General features: G+C 41.5%; 1 protein-coding gene across 1 annotated transcript in view; it reads right to left on the bottom strand.

Annotated features, from left to right (window-relative positions):
* Positions 1-24,538, bottom strand: part of RXFP2 (relaxin family peptide receptor 2) — a gene marked incomplete at both ends in the record, with an annotated part of 66,092 nt that overhangs the window by 39,384 nt on the left and 2,170 nt on the right. The window contains 2 exons of the mRNA XM_080661055.1: positions 2,354-2,431; positions 5,591-5,737. Coding sequence (XP_080517181.1) covers positions 2,354-2,431; positions 5,591-5,737 — 225 coding nt within the window. The remainder of the gene's footprint in view (positions 1-2,353; positions 2,432-5,590; positions 5,738-24,538) is intronic.

Genomic DNA, 24,538 nt, shown 5'->3' on the forward strand with positions numbered 1-24,538 from the left:
CCCAACTGCCCTCCCCTGCTGGCCTGGTTGCCCCTAAATGCTCTCCCCTGCAGGCCTGGTCCCCCCTTTCTGCCCTCCCCTGCAGGCATGGTGCCCCCCAACTGCCCTCCCCTGCAGGCCTGGTCTCCCCCAACTGCCCTCCTCTGCCAACCTGGTTCCCCCCCTGCCCTCCCCTGCAGGGCTGGTCCCCCACAACTGCCCGCCCCTGCTGGCCTGATCACCCACAACTGCCCTCCCCTGCTGGCCATCTTGTGTCCACATGGGGAAGGCCATCTTTGACAACATGGGGGCGGCCATCTTGTGTGTTGGAGTGATGGTCAATTTGCATATTACTTTTTTATTAGTGTAGATTTAAATCTGAGTATAAATTCTTTGTAATTGTTTGGCTTATTTTAGACTACTTTTATCCAAACTCGAATTTAAAAATCAATTTCATTGACTTTTTGTCAATTCAAGAAACTTGTGTTGAGTACCTGCTTAATTCACAAGATGCCTTCTAGAGTATAAAGTTTTGGAAAACATTCTATATCATTTATAAGTTTGTGCTAATTAGCTCAACTTCCTAAATACTACTTCAGAATGTTTACTTCAATGTTTATTGATATTGAGAATAGTGTTATTTACATTGAAAACCTGTGGTTGGACACTCTTGTTTACCAATAAAAGAATTCCTTATAGCCCAAGCTGTTCCTGTTGCCTAAACCAGACTGTGAGCAGAACTTCCTCACCTGCAAGCCAACCTCAACCCAAGCTATGTGGCATCTTCTGAAATGCCTCTTGCATCTCTCTACCTCACTCTTCCTAATGGTATTTTCTGGGTTCAGATTCTTACTATTAGTCTGGAGCATTGCAAGAAACATAATAACCAGTACCTCTGTCAACATTCTTTCTCCTCAGGTAAGATTGACATTTGGATCGGATCACTGTCTGTTGTTGGGGGCTGTTCTGTGCACTTTAGGATGTTCAGCAGCATCTGTGGCCTCTGCCCACTAGATGACAGTAGTGACCCACCTCCCTCCAGCTGTGACAACCCAAAATGTCTTCAAACATTATCAGATGTTCTGGGGGTGGGGGGAGAGTGGTGGAGGGAGTTTCCCAGGTTGAGAATCACCATTCTAATCCGGTCTCTACAATTCTGATGGGAGCATCATTATCACATATACTTCTTATTGTGAGCCTTTTCCTCTTCATAAAAGAAAATTAGGCTCAAAACTTTGGTGGTTGCCCACGTGTACAGAAGTGATCTCCACAAAGGGGTGTTTACAAGATGACCCATTGTGGTGCAGAGAGAAACTATCAAAATTTTCAGTTATACTGATTTCTAATTTTTAAATTTACTCTCTTTAACTTTTATATATGATATATTTGTGTATAATAAATTATATGATAAAAGGTAATTATACACTATTACAAAGTGTATAATGTATAAATACTGTTAGGGTAGTATTTTATTGTTCATACACCTACATAATTATGTTTATATGTGTACCTATATCATGTACATTGTATATAACCTCATATATTAGATTATTGCACATATATGTAATACATGTGTATACATAGACACAATTCTGTCTATAACATAGAGGCCAAACTCCAAAGCGTGCAGCCCAAATGCTTTATGGGCAGGCCCTACACTTCCAGGTTCAGCTCCTGCTCTTCCCCCACCACACATTCAGCACCCTATGAAAGGCATTGAGAAGCATGCTCTGTACCTTCTCACCTCAGGATTTTGCTGACCTTTCTCTCCTGCTCATTCTGTTACCTCTTACCCTTCCCTCCATCCAAAGACTTTCTAAATTAATCTCAATGTCACCTTCTCTCTGGGTCTTTTCCCATCCATGGCAGAGCCATTATTTCTTCCAAGGGATTTCCATGTTCCCTTATGCAAACCATTCCTCAAGTTTTGTACTAATACTGCATCATTCCTGCTTCTATAGGGACTTGTCTTCCTGTTACAATATTAGACATGTGTGAGCTAGGGCCACATCTTAGTATTGGATCCTCAATTCCTACCATAATGGCTGAAAAGTAGTTGGTGTGAAGAAAGTAACTAAAGGGAATAAGTTCTTTATTACTTATCATAATTAGTCCACATCTGTACATTCTTGCAATCAGACACTAATACAATAATGAGCATGCATGGAACATTCTGTATTTTTCTCTTTATTTTTTTCAGTCCCTGGGCATAGTGTGATATAGTGTGATCCTAAAACACATTGCACATCAGTAGATATAGTGTGATCCTAAAACACATTGCACTGAAATTGAAATATAAAGGGAATTGATCACCCTCCTCATATAAACCTATACACCCCAAAACATCCGGAGTCATTGAAGCAATGCCACTTACAGCACTCCTGGGTGAATGCCACTTTATCAGCATTTCCATGGATTGTGCCAAATATAGTCGCCCATCCACTAGTGTCCCCTGCAAAATGGTGATGAATATGTGTCAGTTATGCTATAAATCATATGTCAAAGTGCAAAACAAAAGTCTAATCATTTGATAGTGAAATCAGTTAAAATTGGTTTAAAGAATAGAATGATAACATTGAAGGTAAGGGAGAAAACACTAGATAGACATCTAGAGTTTTTCTCTTTTTTGAAATTACAAATACTTCAAATGTATGTATCATAAAATATATAATAGAAACATAGGATATCCCCCAAAATGTATACACACACTTTGAATAATTATAAAGGCAGTGTTTATTAAAATACATTTCTTTTTCAAAATTGAGTTATCAGCTCAGCATCCTGGACTTTGCTGTGTCCCTTTGATTGCTAGCTGGGCAGTGCCAACAAGTGGCAGCTTTGTGTGGTATAAAACACATTGGATTCTTTCAGATTCAGAATACCTGGGTCTTGGTGTCTACTCTGTGACTAACTAGGCATGTCAGCTTCTCTTGACACAGTCTCTTTGAGAGAAAATACACAGGTTATATTAGACAATATACTGTATACAGTCTCAACATACAGGTTTAAAATGGCCTATAAGACCCTTCATGATCTGGCCTCTGCTTAATTCTTTACCCTTTATATTCTTGTTCACTCTGTTCAAGCCATACTGGCTTTTTTGTACCATAAACACGTTGTCTTATTTCATGCAACCTCAGAGCCCTTGTACTTGCTTATTCCTTTGCCTGGAACTTTGTTCCTCCAGAATACGTCATGGTTTCCCTATTCATTCATTCTCAATTCAAATGTCATCATCTCAGAGAGGTTTTCTCTGGTATGTCTTTGAAGTAGCCCTCCCTCCAAGTCACTTTCTAGCCCATTATCCTGTTTTATATACTTCCTGGCACTATCACTCTGAAATTATTTATTTATGTATAAGGTTATCCTTCTCCTTGTTCACATGGCCCATGTGAACTTTGCAAAGGCAAGATTATCATCTCCCTTAAACCTGTTGGGTCCCAGTGATTTTGAGAGCACTTGGAACATAGTGGGCACTCAACATGGGTCTGTTAAATAAATTCTCTAGGCAGGCCCATTCATATTGAACCAATTACCAAGCCATAACAAGGTAGTTATAGCAAGTCATTTAAAATTAAAATATATGTATCCAAGTAGAATTTAAAATATAATTTTAATTTTTATCAAATACTAGAGGCCTGGTACATGAAATTTGTGCATAGGGGTGGGTCCCCTCAGCCCAGCCTGCACCCTCTCCAATCCAGGACCCCTCAGAGGATGTCTGACTGCCGGTTTAGGCCCGATCCCTCACAATCCCGGACCGCTGGCTCCTAACTGCTCACCTGCCTGCCTGCCTGATCACCCCTAACTGCCCTTCCTGCCAGCCTGATCACCCCTAACCTCCTCTGCATGCTGGCCTGATCACCCCTAACTGCCCCCCCCCGCCAGCCTGGTTGCCCCCAACTATCCCCTTCCCCCGCTGGCCTGGTTGCCCTTACTGCCCCCCCTGCAGGCCTGGTTGCTCCTGTGCCAGCCTGGTCCTATGCCAGCCTGGTCACACCCAACTGCCCTGCCAACGGCCTGGTCACCCCTACTGCTCCCCCTGCCAGCCTGGTCGCCCCATGAAGCCTGCTATTCAGTTATTTGGTCATCTCTCACTAACTTCCCTGCTGGCCTGGTTGCCCCACGCAGCCTGCTGTTTAGTCGTTTGGTCGTCCCTCACTAACCCCCTTGCCAGCCTTGTCGCCCCATGCAGCCTGTATTCTGTTGTCCATCCAGTTGTTTTGGTCATGATGGCCCCTGGCTTTTTATATATTAGGATAATGCTTTGTAATACTGTATTTCTATTTTAAACAACCTCTGTATATGAAAGTTCAGATAATTATCTATCTATATATATAAAAAGACAGAGACCAGAACGCCATAACTACCAGAACAACTGGTCACTATGACGCCCACTGTGGCCAGCAAACCAGCCTGATTAGGGGGTGGGGCCGGCTGGCCAACCTTCCTTGGTCCCTCCCCCAGCCAGCCCTACCTCAATCAAGGGCGGCCTGGTGGCCAATCCCCCCATGGCCTTTCCCCCCGGCCAGCCCTGCCCCCAATTGTTACAAAGGGTTTCCCTATAGACAAGGCCGATGGTGGGGCAGTTGGGGGTGACCAACCTCCTGAAGCCCCTCCCTCCATCCAGCTCCATCCACGATCGGCCTCCCACCCCATTTGGGGGTGGGGCTGGCTGGCCCACTGCCCACAACCTCTCCTTATGGCCAGCCCTGCCCCCAATCGGCCCCCCTACCCCAATTGGGGGTGGGGCCCACCAGCCAATCACCCGTGGCCCCTCCCCCCAGCCAGCCAACCTCCCGCCATCTCCTCCTCCCAACAGGCCCGATTGGAGCCTGGCCAGTCAGACTCCACCCATGCACGAATTTGTGCACTGGGCCTCTAGTCCTATATAATAAAAGAGTAATACGCAAAAACGGCAGAACAACCAAATAACCAATCAAAGCGTAATATGCTAATGATATGCTAAGGCTGCTCAACCACTTGCTATGACGTGCACTGACCACCAGGGAGCAGATGCTCCAATTGGTAGGTTAGCTTGCTGCTGGGGTCTGAGTGAGATGGGCTGAACATGCCCTGGAGCCCTCCCGTGGTTCCTCCCCGGCTGGCCAACCTCCTGTGGTCCCTCCCCGACCCAATCTTGCACTGGTGGGACCCATCTGCCTGGCCTGTACCCTCTCACAATCTGGGACCCCTCAGGGGATCTTGGAGAGCTGGTTTCAGCCCAATTCTGCAGTCCACTCCCCTTGGGAGGGCACCAGATGCAAGGCTCATGGCTGGCGAGTGCTGCTGCAGCAGCATGAGCCTCTCCCAATCAGGCACAGTGGGGCCGGATGAGCAGGAGCGGCAGGTAGGAGCTGCAGGTGGTGTTGGACTGCGGGTTTTGGCCTGATCCCGGGAGGCCACCTAGAGGGACCCCACACATGCATGAATTCGTGTACCGAGCCTCTAGTCATAAATAAATTGGGGAGCAACTATTTGTATTACAAAGGGTTTCCCTATAGAATAACAAACCATATTGTCCACTTCATTATAATTATTATCTGATTCACCCACAGTTTGGGGGCTCACAAAATGGGGTACACATATGGAGCTGAGTGGGAGTCCTCACCACAGTTCTCCTCATCAGCACCATTCCCACAATCGTTCACACCATCGCAATGAAAAGCACGTGGCAAGCACTTGGTCAGATTCCCACAGGGAAAATATCCTTTTTGGCACAAAGGAGTGATTACACTATCTTCAGTCAATGCAAAATCTGTGTGAAAGAGAGGACACAAATCTTATGTAATAGCAAGAAAGCGTTAATATGTCCTAACTCTTTTCATGTTGCCCCATTTAATTTTCACAAAACCTATTAGTTGAGTTTGTCTGATGTTATTCATAATGCACAATTTCTATGAGCAATTGCAATCATACCTAACATAAGCTACTCCAAGAATGGAATCAAGGCTTATTTTTAAGTCACTTTAGGAAGTCTAAGTAAGCAATACCGAAGCAATTGTCCTACTTTTGTAGAAAATCAAAGGCTTGTCCACTCCTAGAAACAGAAAGGCTAGACTGTGAGCTCACAGGATCAAATTGCTGGATTCATTTACTCATTAATCTTTTATAAGAAGGATTTGAAGTGACTTGTAATAAAAAATACATATACAAAGGACAGTGTAAGTGTAAATTAGAAATCCAGAAACACATTTGAATAAGGAGATAATAGTAAGTAACAAAATCTCTTTTAGCTCACTGTTTGCTAGGTGGCTGGCACAGGTGGAGGGGCCACGGGTGATTGGCTAGGGTTTATCTAAGTTATTCTTGAGATAAATCTACGTATGTTTGAGGGGTAAATACTGTCATTAATCTGGGAAGTCACAAAAGACAGATTTGAGTCATCCCTCTGACTCCACAGGCCCATCTTAATCACTGTGCTATGAGAATATCAATTGAATACGGAACCTACATTTTAAGAAGCATAAGTCCCCAAAGAGGATGAACTAAAAATTATCTTCTTGGACAGGGAACATAAGAGAAGATGAATGAACGTTGAACAACTGCTACATTAAATGAAGGAACCCAGAAAAGGTAAGATAGCATTTACAGAGTTACTATTTCTGGCCATAAAATGACCAAGAAATTCCAGAAACTTAGATATAAGAGACATTCTTGCAATTTTGAAAGAGTACTTTTTCAGGAAGTTAAGAGATGTGTTCTTTGTACATATTCCAGTAGAATGGTGGAAGTCATGTATTTTTAAAAAGGAGTGCAGCATGAAATTTCACAGAAATTGATTTAGACGAGTGTAGACTCAGGCATGGCTACAGTTCAGTATGACTAATGGGAAGGCGAGAGGGATGTTGGCAAAGTGTCCCTAGCCACAACACTGAAGGTTGACATCCTGGCCAGGAATTTCCTTGGATTGGTATGACAATGTTTTTAATATGACAGAAGGACAGAGAACATACCTTTGTGGAGCATCATCTACTTTGTGCTGGGTGTCTCCTAATTATTTCACTTAATAGCAACTTGGTGTGATTGGTGTTAATATCTTCATGTAAAGATGAAGAAATGGAGACTGAAAACATGAAAGCACTTTGACTCTGGATCTTAGGAAAATGCCCTTGTGAGAGCTGGGCCCTCTAAGACATGATGCCTTTAGCAAGGTGTTCTCCCAGCAGAATGATCACAAGTTCTCCTAAAGTATGTGAAGCCTGTTGGCCCTCATTGTTTAAGAAATAATGCCTTTGAGGAGTTTGATTTTCAGTACTAAAGCTATGTGTGAGTTACAAGTTAATGTTAACCTTTTAGTGATATGTTAGAGAATGAGTGAACTATTGGATTACTTGAGTTTTAGTCCTCTAGGCATCAAAGGCACAGAAGAGGAGAATCTGGGGCTTTCTTGGGAGTGGCCAGATGTAACAATGCACACTCTCCCCAGAAGCTATGGGTCTTCCCTGAGTGGAGAGCATGGTTCTCAAATGCTTTCCTGAAATCTCTGGACTTTTGTTCTTACAAAAGAAAAATCTATTTTCTCCACTATTGCTGCAGTGGTGGATGAATGATTTACTATCAGCAAATAGGCCCAGGACCAGTCAGATCTGACTATTTTAGGAAAACTTGTTCTGCTTTGGGGTTGGCTTGGAAGTTGCTTCCCACGGGGGCATGTATACTGAGTCATGGATTTTTAAATCTCTTAACTTCTTTCTTATAAAGATTTCTGTAGAAAGCAGATTTATGAAAACTAGTAGTCCTCCTATGTTTGGAATGTGTGTGAATGAGGGTCAATATATTTTAGTGTAGCAGCTTTGACGTTTTTTAAGATAATAATTCACAGTTAGAAATAAATTTTGTATCAAATGCAAATTTACACACAGACTGTAAATAAAATTTCTTGAAATATTAATTGTTTTTACTTTGTGGGATGTATTTTGTAGAATGTACTCTATCTTATTCACTTAAAAAGGAATTACAAGCTTCTAAATGGATCTTATGATCCATCCACTAATAGGATGCTACCCAATATTTATTATTTCACTCATATGTGAGATATAAAACAGAAAGCAACAAACTAATAAACAAAACAAATCCACAGAAACAGATAAAAATATAGCAGTTACCAGAAGGGGGTAAGGAGAAGATGGAAGAGGATAAACAGTTCAAATATATGGTGATGAAAGGAGACTTGACTTTGGGAATTGAACACATCATGCAATATACAGATGATGTATTATAGAATTGTACACTTGAAACATGTATTCGTACTAACCAATTTCATTCCAATAAATTTAATAAAATTAAAATAAATAAAAATATTGATTAACAATGCAGTGCTCTGGAGACCATCAGACCTACCTGGATGAGCATTCTCTCAGCCACTCACTGGCTGTGTAAATTTTGAGAAAGCTACTTAAGCTCTTTAATCTTGAGTTTTCTTTCATTTAAAATAAAGTTGATGATATCCCCCCAAATGGGTGTGTTTCAGGAGTGAGACAAGTTAATGCTTGTAAAGTACTGGATAGTGCCTGGCCCATGGGGATCCCTCAGTTAATGTTGGCATACAGGCAAGTTCAACACAAGGTAAGAAATCAGGGCTTTAATAAGGAAGCTCTATTATCAAGTGTAAGTTTGCTGTACCTTAGCATTGCATGATTTTTTATGTGACTTCTATGAAAGAAAAAATAGGGACTATCATAAAGCTTCCTCTACTTCTTTATACTATTCTATTTTTAAAAACATATGACATATGTAGTTTATATCTTAGGCAGCCTCAAATTTCTTTTGAAAGCTAATGGGGGAGTTGTAAATGATAAATAAGCAATGAAAATATCTTCATAACCTATAAAATACTAATAATATTTTCTGAATAATATTTTCTGAATGATCTGAATGATTAAATATTTGATTAAAGACAATTTTGAAGTAGAAAGCTAAGGCTGGGTAAAATATTTTGAAGGGCTTAGATTGTGCTCCCTTATGGGGTTACCATGAAGATAACCTGGAGTCCTTTGAACCCAACTAAATATCTACTTCACAGATGCAGACTCCCTTAAAGGGAGACAAGCAATTAGCTGTCACAGACAGGAGGAATAGAGATTATTTTCTTCTCCCTAGAAAATATTGGGTCATATGTAGCTAGTATGGGTGAGGGAAGAGGAGGGGAAGGGCTGACTATGTGCAAACAGAAATGGTTGATTGCATTTCTCCTAACTCCCCATCTTTCATCTGAGAATGTCTTCCTGAAGGCATCTCCAGGTATAAATTTTATGTAATAGGAAAATAAAGAAATCCAATCTATTCCCTACTCCCTGCCCTTTGTATCCTAAATCCCTCTTGTTCTATTTAGTGCCTGGTACTTACTTTATGCTCAGTAATGATTTTAATGAATAAATGAATGGGTTGGTTGGGAATAAACAAGAAATTGAAGAAAACCCCTTTTAAGATGTAAAGTTCCCAAAGTTGGAGCTCAGGGGCTATGATCTCTGAGAAGAGCAGCAGCACCACTCAGAATAGCTCTGATATGACACCAAGGTGAATCCAGCTCATTTGCTGAGTCTACCTGCCAGAAGCTCTCTTACTTTGGGGAAGATTATTAGTGTCACTAAAAGCTGACCTTTGCAGGTAGATGATTTAAAGTTTATTTGAAGGAAACTAGTAAAGTGTTCCTTAGAAGCTTTTATATTGCTTCCAACATGGGCTAGAAGGACTGGAGTGAGAGGGGGAGTGTGTGGGCATGCATGGGTGTGTGTGTATGTGTGTGTGTGTTAGGGACAGTCTGATGGTGTGTGCTCTCCTGGACAAGGAGCGGCTACTACCTCGACAGCCTCTCCCCGGGAATGGCTCTGGCTTGAAGACTGCCATCTTGAAGAGTTTATAAGGTCTTCTTTTGGAGGAGGCTGCAGGGAGCAGCAGCAGCTAGGCACTCAGAGTCACCACCACCCAGACTCACTGCAGCCTGGGCCCAAACCCACGTGCACCCTGCCCCAGGCTGAGCACCCACCGAGGACACAAACGAGGACTATGCGCCTAAGTAGACACTGGTGGGACCTTTTCACAATGGTCACTGACATGGCAGGGCTATCACACCTGCTGTACACTTATCCACCACCACTGCTACTGTGCTGCCACCACTGCCCTAGAGCCCAGCTGCTTGTATCCACTGCCAGAGCTCAGGGCAAGAACTGCACTGAAGGCCAGGGAGATAGATGTAGCCTCCCCCATCCTGGTCCTACTAGAACTGAGGACCTGAGGAGACTGAAGAGACTGCAGATCTGTGGGTGAGATGGGAGTGCTTGGGACTGAGAGATGTGGCCCTAAGGGCTGGATGTGGAGACTGCAGCAGTGGAAGCCTGGTGTGAAGTCCCTGGATAGAGTAGCCCTAGCACCCTGCAGTTGTGCAGCCTGAGAAGTTCCTCCTGAGCTCTGGGAAGGGCCATGCAATGGCACTTAGGGCCAGCCTACACTGGAGGTGTCTGAGGACACACCCAATATTGAATCTGGGGGACCCTTTATTTCTTGGAGGAACTTATGCTGGTGAGCAGAAAGGGCTGGACATTATGACCAGGAAGAGGATCAGCCCTGCCTACATGGAACCCAGGAAAGGTGCCCTCTTTCCCACCAGGGAAACAGCTGCTTCTGACCTGACCTGCAGTGACCTGAGGCAAGGGCAAACAGCCCTGGGTTGGAAATCCATGCCTCTGCAGGTGGCAGGGGGGAGGTGCCAGCAAACCAGGCTGAGCTGAGACCTTGAAAGGAGAGGAAGGGCCATCCCCCAACAGCCAAGACCAGGATACTTCCACAGAGCCCAGCTCTGTGGGGAAAGGGAGAACAACTCAAAACAGGGAAAATCTGGGTGTGAGACTAGAGGCAGACCCAACCTCTGAGATAAGAAGTCCCCGTTCACTGGACTACTAGGGGCTTCAACGTATGGGACCTCAATCAGGTTGCCCAGGGCCAGAAAAAAAAAATGGCTCTCATTAGCTTGCAACAGAGAAGTTCCTAGGAGGCCCAGGATAGACTCACCAATGGACTAGAGTCAACAACATAAGAGCAAAATCAAGTGAGATCCACAAATAGCAGACTCAAAGTTTTTTGAGTGTGTGAGTATGTGTGTGTTTAAATATATTTTTATTGATTTCAGAGAGGAAGGGAAAGGGAGATAGAAACATCAATGATAAAAGAGAATCATTGATCAGCTGCCTCCTGCACACCCCACACTGGAAATCAAGCTGGCAACCCGGGCATGTGCCCTGACTGGGAATAGAACCATGACCTCCTGGCTCATAGGTTGACACTCAACCACTGAGCAATGCTAGCCAGGCTGCTTTTGTTTCGTGTGTGTTTGTGAATGGCTTTGTTTGTTTGTTTTTCTTTCCATAGTAGTTCTTTTAGCTTCCTTCTTGTTTCCAGATTGCCATTTTTTTCTTCTTCTTTCTCAAATTTTCTTTATATCCAATCTAAGTCTTTGGTCTCATGTCTTTTAGTATTCTTTTTATTTTTTCTTTGCTTTGCTTTCTCTTTCCTTCTTAGTCTTTCCTGCTGTCATTGTTGCTTTGTATAAGCTTGATTTTAGTGGTGTTTTTTTTTTTTTAAATAAATCTTTATTGTTCAGATTATTACAGGTGTTCCTCTTTTTTTCCCCCATAGCTTCCCTCCACCTGATTCCCCACCCCACCCCATGCCCTTACCCCCCGCCACTGTCTTCATCCATAGGTGTAAGCTTTTTGTCCAATCTCTTCCCACACCCCTCACACCCCCTCCCCCCTGAGAATTGTCAGTCCACTCCCTTTCTATGCCCCTGATTCTATTATATTCACCAGTCCATTCTGTTCTTCAGATTTTTTATTCACTTGATTTTTAGATTCACTTGTTGGTAGGTATGTATTTGATGTCATTTTGTTGTTCATAATTTTTATCTTTACCTTTTTCTTCTTCTTCCTCTTCTTAAAGAACACCCTTCAGCATTTCATGTAATCCTGGTTTGGTGATGATGAACTCCTTTAGCTTTTTCTTGTCTGTGAAGCTCTTTATCTGACCTTCAACTCTGAATGATAGCTTTGCTGGGTAGAGTAATCTTGGTTGTAGGTTCTTGCTGTTCATCACTTTGAGTATTTCTTGCCACTCCCTTCTGGCTTGCATAGTTTCTGCCGAGAAATCAGCTGACAGTCGTATGGGTGCTCCCTTGTAGGTAACTAACCGTTTTTCTCTTGCTGCTTTCAAGATTCTCTCTTTGTCTTTTGCCCTTGGCATTTTAATTATGATGTGTCTTGGTGTGGTCCTCTTTGGATTCCTCTTGTATGGGGTTCTGTGTGCTTCCTGAACTTGTAAGTCTATTTCTTTCACCAGGTAGGGAAAGTTTTCTGTCATTATTTCTTCTAATAGGTTTTCAATATTTTGCTCTCTCTCTTCTTCTGGCACCCCCAAAATTCGGATGTTGGTACGCTTAAAGTTGTCCCAGAGGCTCTTTACACTATCTTCATATTTTTGGATTTTTTCTTTTTGTTTTTCTGGTTGGGTGTTTTTTGTTTCCTCATAATTCAGATCTTTGGTTTGATTCTTGGGGTAAGTTGATCTACAGTTGAGTTTCTGTATATTCTTTATTTCAGACAGTGTATGCTTAATTTCTGACTGGTCCTTTTCCATTTTTTTGGTATTCTCATTAAGATCCTTAAAGGTCTCACTAAGATCCTCAGCGGTTTTTAGAAGATTCTTGAGTAACCTTATAAATGTGGTTCTGAACTCTATGTCGTCCATTAGTTTTCTTTCCTCCATTTCTCTCATTCGTGACATGTTTCTTGGTCTCCGCATTTTGCTGCTTCCTTGTGTTGATGGAGTGGCTTTGTGTGATAGGTGACCTATAGGAGCCAGTAGCTCAGCCTCCCCAATCACTTGAGGTGGACGCCTTTGGTACACCCCTTTGTGGGCTGAGTGCAAAGTCTTGGTGTAGTTAAGCCTTGATTGCTGTTGGTACACTGGGAGGAATTGACCTCCAGGCCAATTGGCTGTGAGGACCCGCTGTGTCTATAATGGAAGAACTGCTGCGCTGGAGACACGCTTATGGTGCAGGACTTGTTTCAGTGGGGTTTTGGTGCTCACTGAGTCTGCCTCTTGAATGTGTCACTTATGGATGTGAAGACTTGAAATCTGGTGTCTCACTCTGACCAATAGGTACACTGGCTTCTGGATCTCCAATGGGGTGCAGGTCAGCTACTGTCTGAGGCCACCCAGCAGGCGCTACAGCGAGAACTGCAGTTTTCTCCTCTTTGCTTGGGGTTTGGAGGTTTTGGAGCTGTCTGACCCTGGCTGCAAGTTTGCTAGGTTAAGCTGCAATAGGGCAGACCATTCATATGCTAAAGCCGCTGCTTGGAGCTTGGGTGGGTTCGTAGATTGTGCAGGGCGGGGTCTCAGGGTGTGACTAGGCTAGGGCGTGGCAAACAGCGATGGCTGCCAGTAAGCCAGCTCTGCGGCTCTGAGTCTCCGACCGTGTCCCTGCGTCCCTCGCCCAGCACAGTAAACAATTATTCCTGCGTGCAGCCCTGCAAGCAAGCCTCCCTCACTTTCCGTCCCCACGGCAGACAGTCCAGCTTCTCCCCGTAGGAGTTTGGGTCCCCCGAGTCTCCCCAGAAACTGGAGTTCGAAGTAATCGGGAGCTTATCTCCCTTCGGGTTGAAAACAGCAGTGCTCCCGATTCGCGCGTCTCCGTACCTCAGCTTTTCCGCGCTTGTGCACCCCTCAATGCTGTTTGCTCTTTCCTTCTAGTTGTAGAACTTCCACTCAGCCAGCTTTCCCGTGGTTCTGGGTGATAGACGTTTTGTCTTTTAGTTGTAGTTTTGAAATTGTTGTGCGAGGCAGCAGTTTAGGTGTTTACCTACGCCGCCATCTTGGATCCTCTCTTTAGTGGTGTTTTTGGTTTGCTCCTGTTGTGTCTTGTTCTGTTATGTTATAACAGCTGACATGATGAGGTTGGGTTTGAGCCCCACTGTCAGTGATTCAGTGGTGTTTTTGGTTTGCTCCTGTTGTGTCTTGTTCTGTTATGTATAACAGCTGACATGATGAGGTTGGGTTTGAGCCCCACTGTCAGTGATTCAGAGGGGAGACCCCTCCCACAAATTTATCATTGCAACAACAACAACCAAAAAAAATACGATACCTACAAATAAACTTAACTAAGCAAGGAGGTAAAAAACCTGTACTTGAAAAACTATAGGACACTGAAAAAAGAAACAGAGGAAGATACAAATAAATGGAAAGGTCTACCAGGTTCGTGGGTTGGAATAATTAACATCATTAAACTGTTTAGATTATCCAAAGCAATCTATAGAGTCAAAACAATCCCTATTAAAATACCAATGCATACTTCATAAAACTAGAACAAATACTCTGAAAATGTATATGAACCATAAAACATCCCAAATAGCCTCAGCAATCTTGAGAAAAAAGAAAAAAGTTGGAGGGATCACAATACCAGATATTAAACTATATTACAAAGCCATTATAATCTAAACAGCCTGGTACTGGAACAATAACAGGCATATAGACCAATGGAACAGAATATAGAACACAGAAATTGACACACACCATTGTGGCCAATTAATATTTGACAAAGGAGGCAAGAACATACAATGGAGTTAAGACAGTCTTTTCAACAAATGGTGTTGGGAAAACTGGACAAACACATACAAAAAGATAAAACTAGACCACCAAATTACACCATACACAAGAATAAACTCAAAATGGATAAAAGACTTAATGTAAGCCATGAAACCATAAAATTCCTAGAAGAAAACATAGGCAGTAACATCTCATGTAGCAGAATTTTTGCTGATACATCTCCCAGGGTAAGAGAAACAAAGAAAAAATAAACAAATGGGACTACATAAAAATTAAAAGCTCTGCCCAGCAAAAGAAACCACCATCAAAATGAAAAAGGAATGCACTGTGTAGCAGAACATATTTGCCAAGGATACATCTGATAAGGTGTTAATCTCCAAAATATATAATGTACTCATACAACTCAACAAAAGGAATACAAACAATCCAATTGAAAAATGGGCAGGAAACATGAATAGACACTTCTCCAAAGAATACATACAAATGGCCAAGAGACATGAAAACATGCTCAAAGTCACTAATCATCAGAGAGATGCAAATTAAAACCACAATGAGATATCATCTCACACTTGTCAGATGGCTGTCATCAATAAGTCAACAAACAACCTGTGCTGGCAAGGATGTGGAGAAATGGGAATACTAGTTCACTGATGGTAGGAATACAGCCACTGTAAAGAACACTATGGAGTTTCCTCAAAAAATTAAAAATGGAACTTCTGTTTGACCCAGCAATCCCACTTCTTGGAATATGTTCTAAAAACCATGGAACAATAATCAGAAAGAATACATGCATCCCTATATTCATAGCAGCATTATTTACAATAGTTAAGATTTAGAAACAGCCCAAGTGCCCATTAGTTGATGAATGAATAATAAAACGGTGGGACATTTACACAATGAAATATTATACAGCTGTAAAAAAGATTTATCTCTTTCCCTTTTGGGACAGCATGGTTGGACCTGGAGACTATTATGCTAAGTGACATAAAACAAACATCACATGATCTCACTTATTTGTGGATTGTAAAGAACAAAATGAATTGACCAACAAAATAAGACCAGAAGCATGGAGGCATAGAACAGACTGACATACCTTGATGTTGGGATGGGGGGATGAGGAAAGAGAAACCAAATAATGTAATATACTTATATGCATAGCCCATGGACATGGATAATAGGGTAGTGAAGACCTGCTGGGTGGGGAGGGGCTGAGTAGAAGGAGGTAAAGGAGGAAAAATGGGACACATCTATAATACTGTCAACAATAAAAAAACACTAACAGGGGAAAACAAGGGTGATTATAAAGCTGTACTAATTCCTAAGTCAATCCTAAAACAAATGATCTCTTGTATGAGAAATAAAATTAAGTATAGTTATAGAAAAAACAAAACAACAACAAAAAGAAGCTTTTATGTTAAGGTGAGTGGAGAGAAATTGGCCAGTCAGTCGTTTTTTTAAACTTAGAAATCTTATGCTTTTCTGCTTTTGTTTGTTCCTCCCTGCCCTGACAGGGTTGTGTGGCCTTATCAACCCAAATGTGTAAGATTCGGATTCAGTTCCAAGCCCATATTTCCTCCACCTCCTTCTCACTTCAAAGACTCCTGCCTTGACTGAATTTCTCTAAGCCCCACTTTCTGTCATGTTCTGAAACAAAGTGACCACCTCAGGCTGGTTAAGGTCCCTCAGGATCCTACTCACAGATTTACCGCAGAAAGGATCACCCCATCTCCCTCCTCAGATGGCTGCCCGATGTTTGAACAGTCAGATTTGGGGAAATGATGTCTAATTTTGTGGTACAGAGAATAGACGTAATACATGTTGATTTAAATTAGGGGGGAAAATAGAATTTCAAATTGTCAGTATCACCCTCACCAGGGATGGATTTCAGCTCCATGTTCCCCTTGATTTGGTGTTGTTACCTAGGTCACAAACTAAATGCCAAGGTCCTTGATGGGTTCTAAAGTATATATAAAGGCACAAGAAAATCTTCTCTTCCAAAAAGATTTCTTCTATGACCAGTAAACTGCTTAACTTCATCTTTAGAGATGTGTTCTTTTAGATTAAAATTTCTTTTATAGTATTTAAATACCTCTCTTGTTCTGCATGAGTTTGAGAGACTGTCTTCTTCCTAAAATCTTCCTGAGCACAGTGAGCTCAGAGAATGAATGCTCTGGTGGGTGAAGGAAGATTAACTTGGAAAGGGTGAAGCTTAATGGAACACTGGCACAGAAAATGTAGGGAGGAGAGAAGGTGATACCTTTTTTCCCTTTGTTTCCCTCTCTCTCCTAATTCCTCTCTGACTCATTAACTGATCTGTCTCAAGGGACTTTCCATGGCTATCCTTCTCCTTGATTGTAGTTCTTGCAAATTCTAGTCCCACTGACTTCCAAATTAAGCTGCCTGCATGTGAACTGGGAAGGATGTACCTCTTACAAGTGTGGGCACCACTCACAGAGACTACTGATGAAGAGCTGTGCAGAAGCCACACAGTCCCAGGCTGAGGCCCTGCACCCTTCTTTCATGATGCATAAAGGATGAAGGTCACCTTTCCTGCTTGCAGAGAAGCCTTCCATTTGTATTCTATACAATTCCATTTAATCTCATCTTCCCAGAATCCCTCTCCATTAATCATTTCCTTTATCTCTTATATTTTCAAAATCCTTGTCCCTCCACTGTTTTTTTTTTATTAATAGTAATCTTATTCAATCAGCTTCCATCTTCAAAACAACCAATCAACCCAAATCCTGTATCCACACAAAAGCTAAAACACACTTTTCCCTAAATAATTAAATTTATCAGAAAAAAAATCATACAATTCAATGTCTCCAGTTCCTCATCACCCTTTTATTCTTAAATTCACAGCTTCGTCTTTGGCCTTGCTGCTCCACTAAAATTCTTTAACTAGAGTCACTAATATTCTCTTTGTTACTAGATGCAATAGGCATTTTAAAGTCTCTATTTTACTTAGTTCTTTGCAGCATTTGAATCAACCAGTCTCCAGGTTGAAACCAATTTGTTCCTTGGCTTTGTGAAATCTCACTGCCCTGGTTTACTTCCTCCTCCATATTTTCTAAAGGTCCCTCTTCTGCTTTACTCTTTAGTGCACTGGCTTATTTTTCTCTGTCATTACCCTGAATGTAATCCATATACATTAGGTCAGAGGTTTCTTAGATCAATCAAATCAAGTAAAGAATTTAGAGAGAACTGCAAAAAGTCACTAATATTTTAGACTACCAAATAAGAACATTATAAATCTTAAATTACCATGTATTATGATAATGATTTATTAGAAAAAAAAGAGTCTTTACTTGTTAAAAATTAGAGCATATCCACAGAAGAAAACACAATCCTTTGAAAGAATACAGTTATCTCTATGAAAAACTCACTTATTTATGTTCATGGGCTGGTGAATTTTTTCTTCCTGACAGCCTGTGACCTAGGATACAGTGTTTGGAACTGTGCGAGAAATTTGGACCTGGCAATATTACCAGAATTCCTTAGGGAGTTAGTCCTCTGTTCTGTAACTCACAAATATTTTTTCTCACTTTGTCACTTGTCTTTAACTTTGCTTATGACTCCAGAGAGGAAACCATCAGACCCTTACTTTAAAATAACTATGCAAACTAAAAATAGAATGTAATTTACTTGATTTAATTAAGGATATATATAAAACCTCATCTATATATATAAAAGCCCACCAACCAGAACAGTGGTATGACCAGAACAACCAGAATGACTGGTGGCTATGATGCGCACTGTGGCAGCCAACCAGCCTGATCCAGCCCTGATCGGCCCCCTCCTCCCGGCTGGCCCAGCCCCTGATCAGCCCCAAACTCTCCAATCAGGGGCTGGGCCTGCTGATCAACCACCCGTGGCCTCCCCTCCCCGAACGAACAGCCTGGCATAGGGCATTGTTCCTTTTCTGAGACCTCTCCCCACAAAGCCAGAAGGCAGGTGCCATATCTGAGTCTTCATCAATAAGGCTATCATTATTTATCCACCTTTGTGATTCCCTGAGACCCTGCCCCACTAACTTTTGGGGCTATCCAAGCCATTTCTAGTGACATTTCTATACAAAAGGCCTCTCTTGCCTGATGCTTCAGATTTTCATAAAATCTCTCAAACAAGCAGTATCTGGGCTCAGTGTGCCCCATACTTCTTATAAGTGGCCCCAAACCAGGCACTAGTGGCAGCCAGCCTTGGTTCACAGTTTGGCCTCTCCTAGGTAACTTCAAGTCCAGCACAAGTAGAAATCATCTGCAGATCACTCTGTAACTCATGCCAAGTGGCCCCGGACAGAACACAGGCAGTGGCTGACATTGGCCTGTACCTCCTAGAGCCAGAGCACCCAGTGGATAGCTTCAAACTATGTCAAAGTACGACCCAACCACCTCCATAATTGACACATTAAAGGGGAGAACTCTGTGGGTATCAGAGCCTCACTAAAGTAAATCCTGCTCCATAGGTTGGGCCCCTGCACAGCTGATCCTCCATGATGGTCACAGCCAGTCCTTCCAGGAGATTGGATCAACTACAGCAAGGGGGTGTACACAGCCAACACAGGCATGTGCATCTGGAGTGCCCAGCTCAGGTGAATTGTGAGACTATGCCACAGGAACCTATAGGACATCTACTACTTTAGTCCACTCTACCAAGCCCAGGAGACACGGAAGCTCTACCTAATACATAGAAACAAACACAAGGAGGCTGCCAAAATGAGGAGACAAAGAAATATGTCCCAAATGAAAGAACAGAACAAAACTCCAGAAAGAAAACTAAATGGAGACAAGTGACCTACTAAGTGCAGAGTTCAAAACACTGGTTATAAGGATGCTCAATGAATTTAGAGGTAGAGTAGATGAACTTAGAGAGCACTTCAGCAGCATGAGAAAGGACATGGAGCCTGGCTGGCATGGCTCAGTGGTTGAGGGTCTACCTATGAACCAGGAGGTCAAGATTTGATTCCAGATCAGGCCATATGCCACGTTGTGGGCTCGGTCTCCAGTGTGGGACATTCAGGAGGCCACTGATCAATGACTCACTCTCATAATTGATGTTTCTATGTCTCTATCCGTTTCCCTTCCTTTGAAATAAATTATATATATATATATATTTTAAGGACATGGAAATCATATAAAAGAACCAGTCAAAAATGAAGGATACACTAACTGAAATGAAGAATAATTGACAGGGAATCAACAGTAGAGCAGATAAAGCTGAGATTCAAAATAGTGATTTGGAATATAAGGAAGCAAAAAACATCCAATCAAAACGAGAAGAAAAACAATCCAAAAAAAAATAAGGACAGTGTAAGGAGCCTCTGGGAGAACTTCAAGTGTATCAACATTTGAATCCTGGGAGTACCAGAAGGAGAAGAAAGAGAAGAAGAAATTGAAAACCTATTTGAAAAAATAATGATGGAAAACTTCCCTAATGTGGGGAAGGAAATAAACATGCAAGTCCAGGAAGTATAAAGTTCTAAACAAGATGAATCCAAAGAGGCACACACCAAAACACATCATAATTAAAATCCAAAAAATTAAAGACAAATAAAGAATCTTAAGAGCAGCAAGAGAAAAGCAGTTAGTTACCTACAAGTGAGCAGAGTTCAAAACACTGGTTATAAGGATGCTTAATAAATTTAGGGGAAGAGTAGATGACCTGTCACCTGATTTCCAACAGATACATTTCAGGCCAGAAGGGATGGCAAGAAACATTCAAAGTGATGAAAATCAAGGACCTACAATCAAGATTATTCTACTCAGAAAAGCTATCATTTAGAATTGAAGGACAGATAAAGGGCTTCCCAGATAACAAAAATTTAAAGAAGTTCATCACCACCAAACCAATATTACATGAAATGTTAAATGGTCTTTTTTAAGAAGAAGAAGAAGAAAAGATAAATAATATGAATAATAAAATGGCAATAGATACATACCTATCAATAATTTAATCTAAAAAAATAAATAAATGAACAAGCAGAACAGAAACAGACTCATAGATACAGAGAAAATTTTGGTGGTTACCAGATGGGAGGGGGATGAGGAGTTGGGTGAAAAAGGTGAAGTGATTAAGAAATACAAACTGGTAGTAACAGAATAATCATGGGAATAAAGTACAGCATAGGGAATATAGTCACCAATATTCTCATAACTAATTATCATGTTAGATGGGTACAAGATTAATGGGATGATCACTTAATAAATTGCATGTCTAATCATTTGGTTGTGCACCTGAAACCAATATAATATTGTATGTCAGTTGTAATTAAAAAATAAAAATGATGCCCGGCTGGTGTGGTTCAATGGTTGAGCACCCATCTATGAACCAGGAGGTCACAGTTCGATTCCTGGTCAGGCCACATGCCCAGGTTTCAGGCTTGATCCCCAGTAGGAGGAGTGCAGGAGGCAGCCAATCAATGATTCTTTCTCATCATTAATGTTTCTATCTCTCTCTCCCTCCCCATTCCTCTCTGAAATCAGTAAAAATATATTTAAAAAATGAAAAAAAAATTATTTTTTATAAAGAAAACAATCATAAAGAAATTGCTTTGGAATAAGGGAACAGAGTTTCTTAATAACATTCAGCCTGGATTATTATTATTTTCCTGTCTATGAGCAAGTTTACATAAAGACTAACTTCATCTCACCTTCTGACAGAATTTGAGGCTTTTGAAGGAATACTTTTGCTGTGGACTTCAAAGGCAGAATGAAAGAGGATCAATATTTTATTAACTTCTTGTATTTTGTGAATTTACATATAAAAAATTAAGAGTAGAAATATCTGCAACAATAGGTATATTATGTTTTGCCTATGTAGTTAGGACAGAAAATCTCAGGCAAGTTGTGAATAAGAAAGAGACAGAAAACGAGTGGGGAGAGGAAGAGAGAGAACCCTGAATTATCACTCTTATCTTGCTATAGTCAAATGATTAGTCCAGTGTTCACTGGCTGGACCATACTTGAACAAAATAGCGGATAATGAAAACCAGGTGATAAATGAGAAAGATTATCTTGCTCCAAATCCAAGAGACTCTTCTTCAGCCACTGTGTCATAGGTTTACTAATTTTTTCTTATTTCTTAAGGAGGGAGTAGTAATTAATATCAAGTCTACTTTATAGTTAAGCTTGTATATTAATTATACTTTTTAAATTATATTCTCTATCAAGAGGCTGTATACTGATTATTAGACAATGTGGCTTCAGCAATTCCCTTGCTAAATTAATTTTCTCTAAATTTAAAAAAGGAAAGTTTTCAGGTAGAATTAATGTGTTAAATAATCCAGGTGAACTTAATTAACAATCCAGGTACACATAAAGAGTTCAGCAAGGAATTGGCATCTCTTACAGAAAAGAAGCCTACCTATACTCTACCAATACCAATATTTGCAGTGGTGTGATCCATGGGACAGGTTCATCAGGTCACCTGGAGCGCAGAATCCCACAGCTCACCTTGGGGATTGAAGTCCTAGAATCTTTTTTTAACATCACCATAGTGGTTCTCAGAAACTCAACAATTGCACAAATTTGTTACACTGAAAGCCAAAGGCTGGTAAGGATCAGGGCTATGACTTGAACACATGTCTGCTAGCCCCTAAATGGAGTCTCCTTGCCACCTCACTGCCTCTCCTGTCCTAACTCCTTATACTTGCACAGCTCTTTACTCCATAGTTCCAGATCTCTGATGTGTGTGGCCTCTCACGTTCAGTCTCAGATCAAGCAAAAGCTGAAGAATAAAATCTACCTTCTTTTCTGAGCTTTTGGGTCAAGACGATCTATTGTGAGAAAATCCTGAATATGTTCCCCACAACATATCTGCTCCATAGACACAGGAAAGATTGACATGTGTTTTCATTAAAACATTCAGCTCACAGATGGAAGAACTCTCCACAGAACATTAATACAGGAAAAGCCACTGTTGTGAGAGGAGCTAAACCATTTGTTGGCAGAAAGCTGACACTGGATAAGCATGGAGAGCTAGATTTTGGCCTATTTGAGAAAGGGCCTGAATGCAGCCCCACTGCAGAGGCTGGGACAGAAGGGAAGCTATATGCATGGAATTACCCCTGACAGTGAGTGGGGATGAAGGAGTTCTGCCTGACACCAAGACTGAGATTTGAATGTTGCCCTTGCCCATGGCCAGCAGGACTGTAGATTGGGCATGAGCTTTGGAACTGGATCACCACAGTGTAAAATCCTTGAGATGCTAATATAAACTAAAAGCTCAGATCTGAAGACTCCAGTGGACTTCGTTCAAGCAATTAAGAGATCACTCACATAGAGACGTGTGTGGGAGAAAAATCCCTCCAACTTCATGAAAGTGTCCAGGGCTCTACTGAAGAGAGAATTGATCCCTGCAGAACCAGGAGATGACAGTGCTTTCAAAAGCAGTTAAAAATATGGATGGTTAAATTCTCAAAGAAATAATGGAAGGAAGAACATCATTAAGTAAGAATGGAAGTTTATAAAACCAGATCAACTTTAAATTCTGTTGAAATTATGGGAATGAAAAAATTTTTTTAACTTTATAGATTAAATAAAAATAAACTGGAATTAGAGAAAGGAAGAATTAGTTAAATTTATCTTTTCCTTATCAAACATGTATTCTATTTACATAGAACTTTTCTGGGCAAAGAAAATAGCCATACAGAACTGGTGAGAAATGTTTATTGCAGGTTTAATTTTTTTCTGTACATACTGAGCAACTGGATTTATAGGGCTGAGAAATGGGTGAATGTGAATAAAGAATGGAAGAGAGAGTTATATTTTATCTTCAGATAATTGTGCCTCCGACTCCACTATTATTTCTCCTATAAAAGAAGCAGATTCATTTTGTCTGATGAATGTTATAAGTAAACCAAGCTGTTTTGGATTCTTAAATGTATGTATATGTAAGCCTAAAAACACAGTGCATTTATCTATACTAATAAAAGGGTAATGTGCTAATTAGACCAGATAGACTGGACGTCTTCTGGACATCTTCCCGGATGTCCTTCCAGACAAAGCCGCAGTGGCTGTGAGGGCCAAGGAGGGCCAGCAGCTGCAGCGGCTGTGAGGGCTAGCAGTGGCAGCAGCAGCGGGGTAATGGGGGAGGGCACCTTCCCCTGATTGGCCAAGTTGCCTCCCCCAGAGGGAGGCCAGACTGAGGCTTAGACCTGCTCCCTGTGGGAAGTGGGCCTAAGCAGTCAGTAGGACATCCCCTGAAGACTCCCGGACTGTGAGAGGGGGCAGGCCAGGCTGAGGGACACCCCCTCCAGTGCACAAATTTTTGTGCACTGGGCCTCTAGTTATTATATAACTGTGTACACAAAAACTAGTCTTAGTTGAATTTTATTCAGGATGCAATTTTTTAGAATAAAAATATGATATTTCAATATCAGCTTATGTGAAAGCTGATATTGAAAAGTATCCCAATTTTGTCTCTAAAATTCAGGTGACAGCCAATTTTGTCACTTCAAGGGAGAGTCCTTAAACTCTTTTATTACATGTGGTCATATTTATTCACAATAAGATGAACAAACGAATAAACATCTGTCGCAAGATGGGGTTAGTTAGTGCTTACCGGAGGACATATCTTCATAGCTTTAGCTTCCGAGTGTCTAGGGTGTCCCCTCCTGCTGCACAGCAAGCTCCATGCAGCCCTCAAGCTGGACAGTTTCTTTTCATTAGTGCTGCTGCTTCAGCCTCTCAGTATGACTGGCTGGCGATATAACTTATTTTCACAGCTATCAGCAGCATGAATGCAATTGTGTGAAATTAAAATTTAGTTGGAAAACCTTTTATCAAGTTCCGGAGTGGAGGTTTGAACTAGTCCATTAGGGGGCAGTCACATACTGCTCACTTCAAAATGCTGCTCAGGACTTCTTTGATGACTACATTTTTTCAAGGTTAGCAAATTATTTGAATAAGTAACAATTGGTAGTTACCAAGTAGCAATCTCCATACTTCGTGCTTTAATTTCC

Source organism: Plecotus auritus, assembly GCF_963455305.1.
Source record: "Plecotus auritus genome assembly, chromosome: 3".
Lineage (NCBI taxonomy): Eukaryota > Metazoa > Chordata > Mammalia > Chiroptera > Vespertilionidae > Plecotus > Plecotus auritus.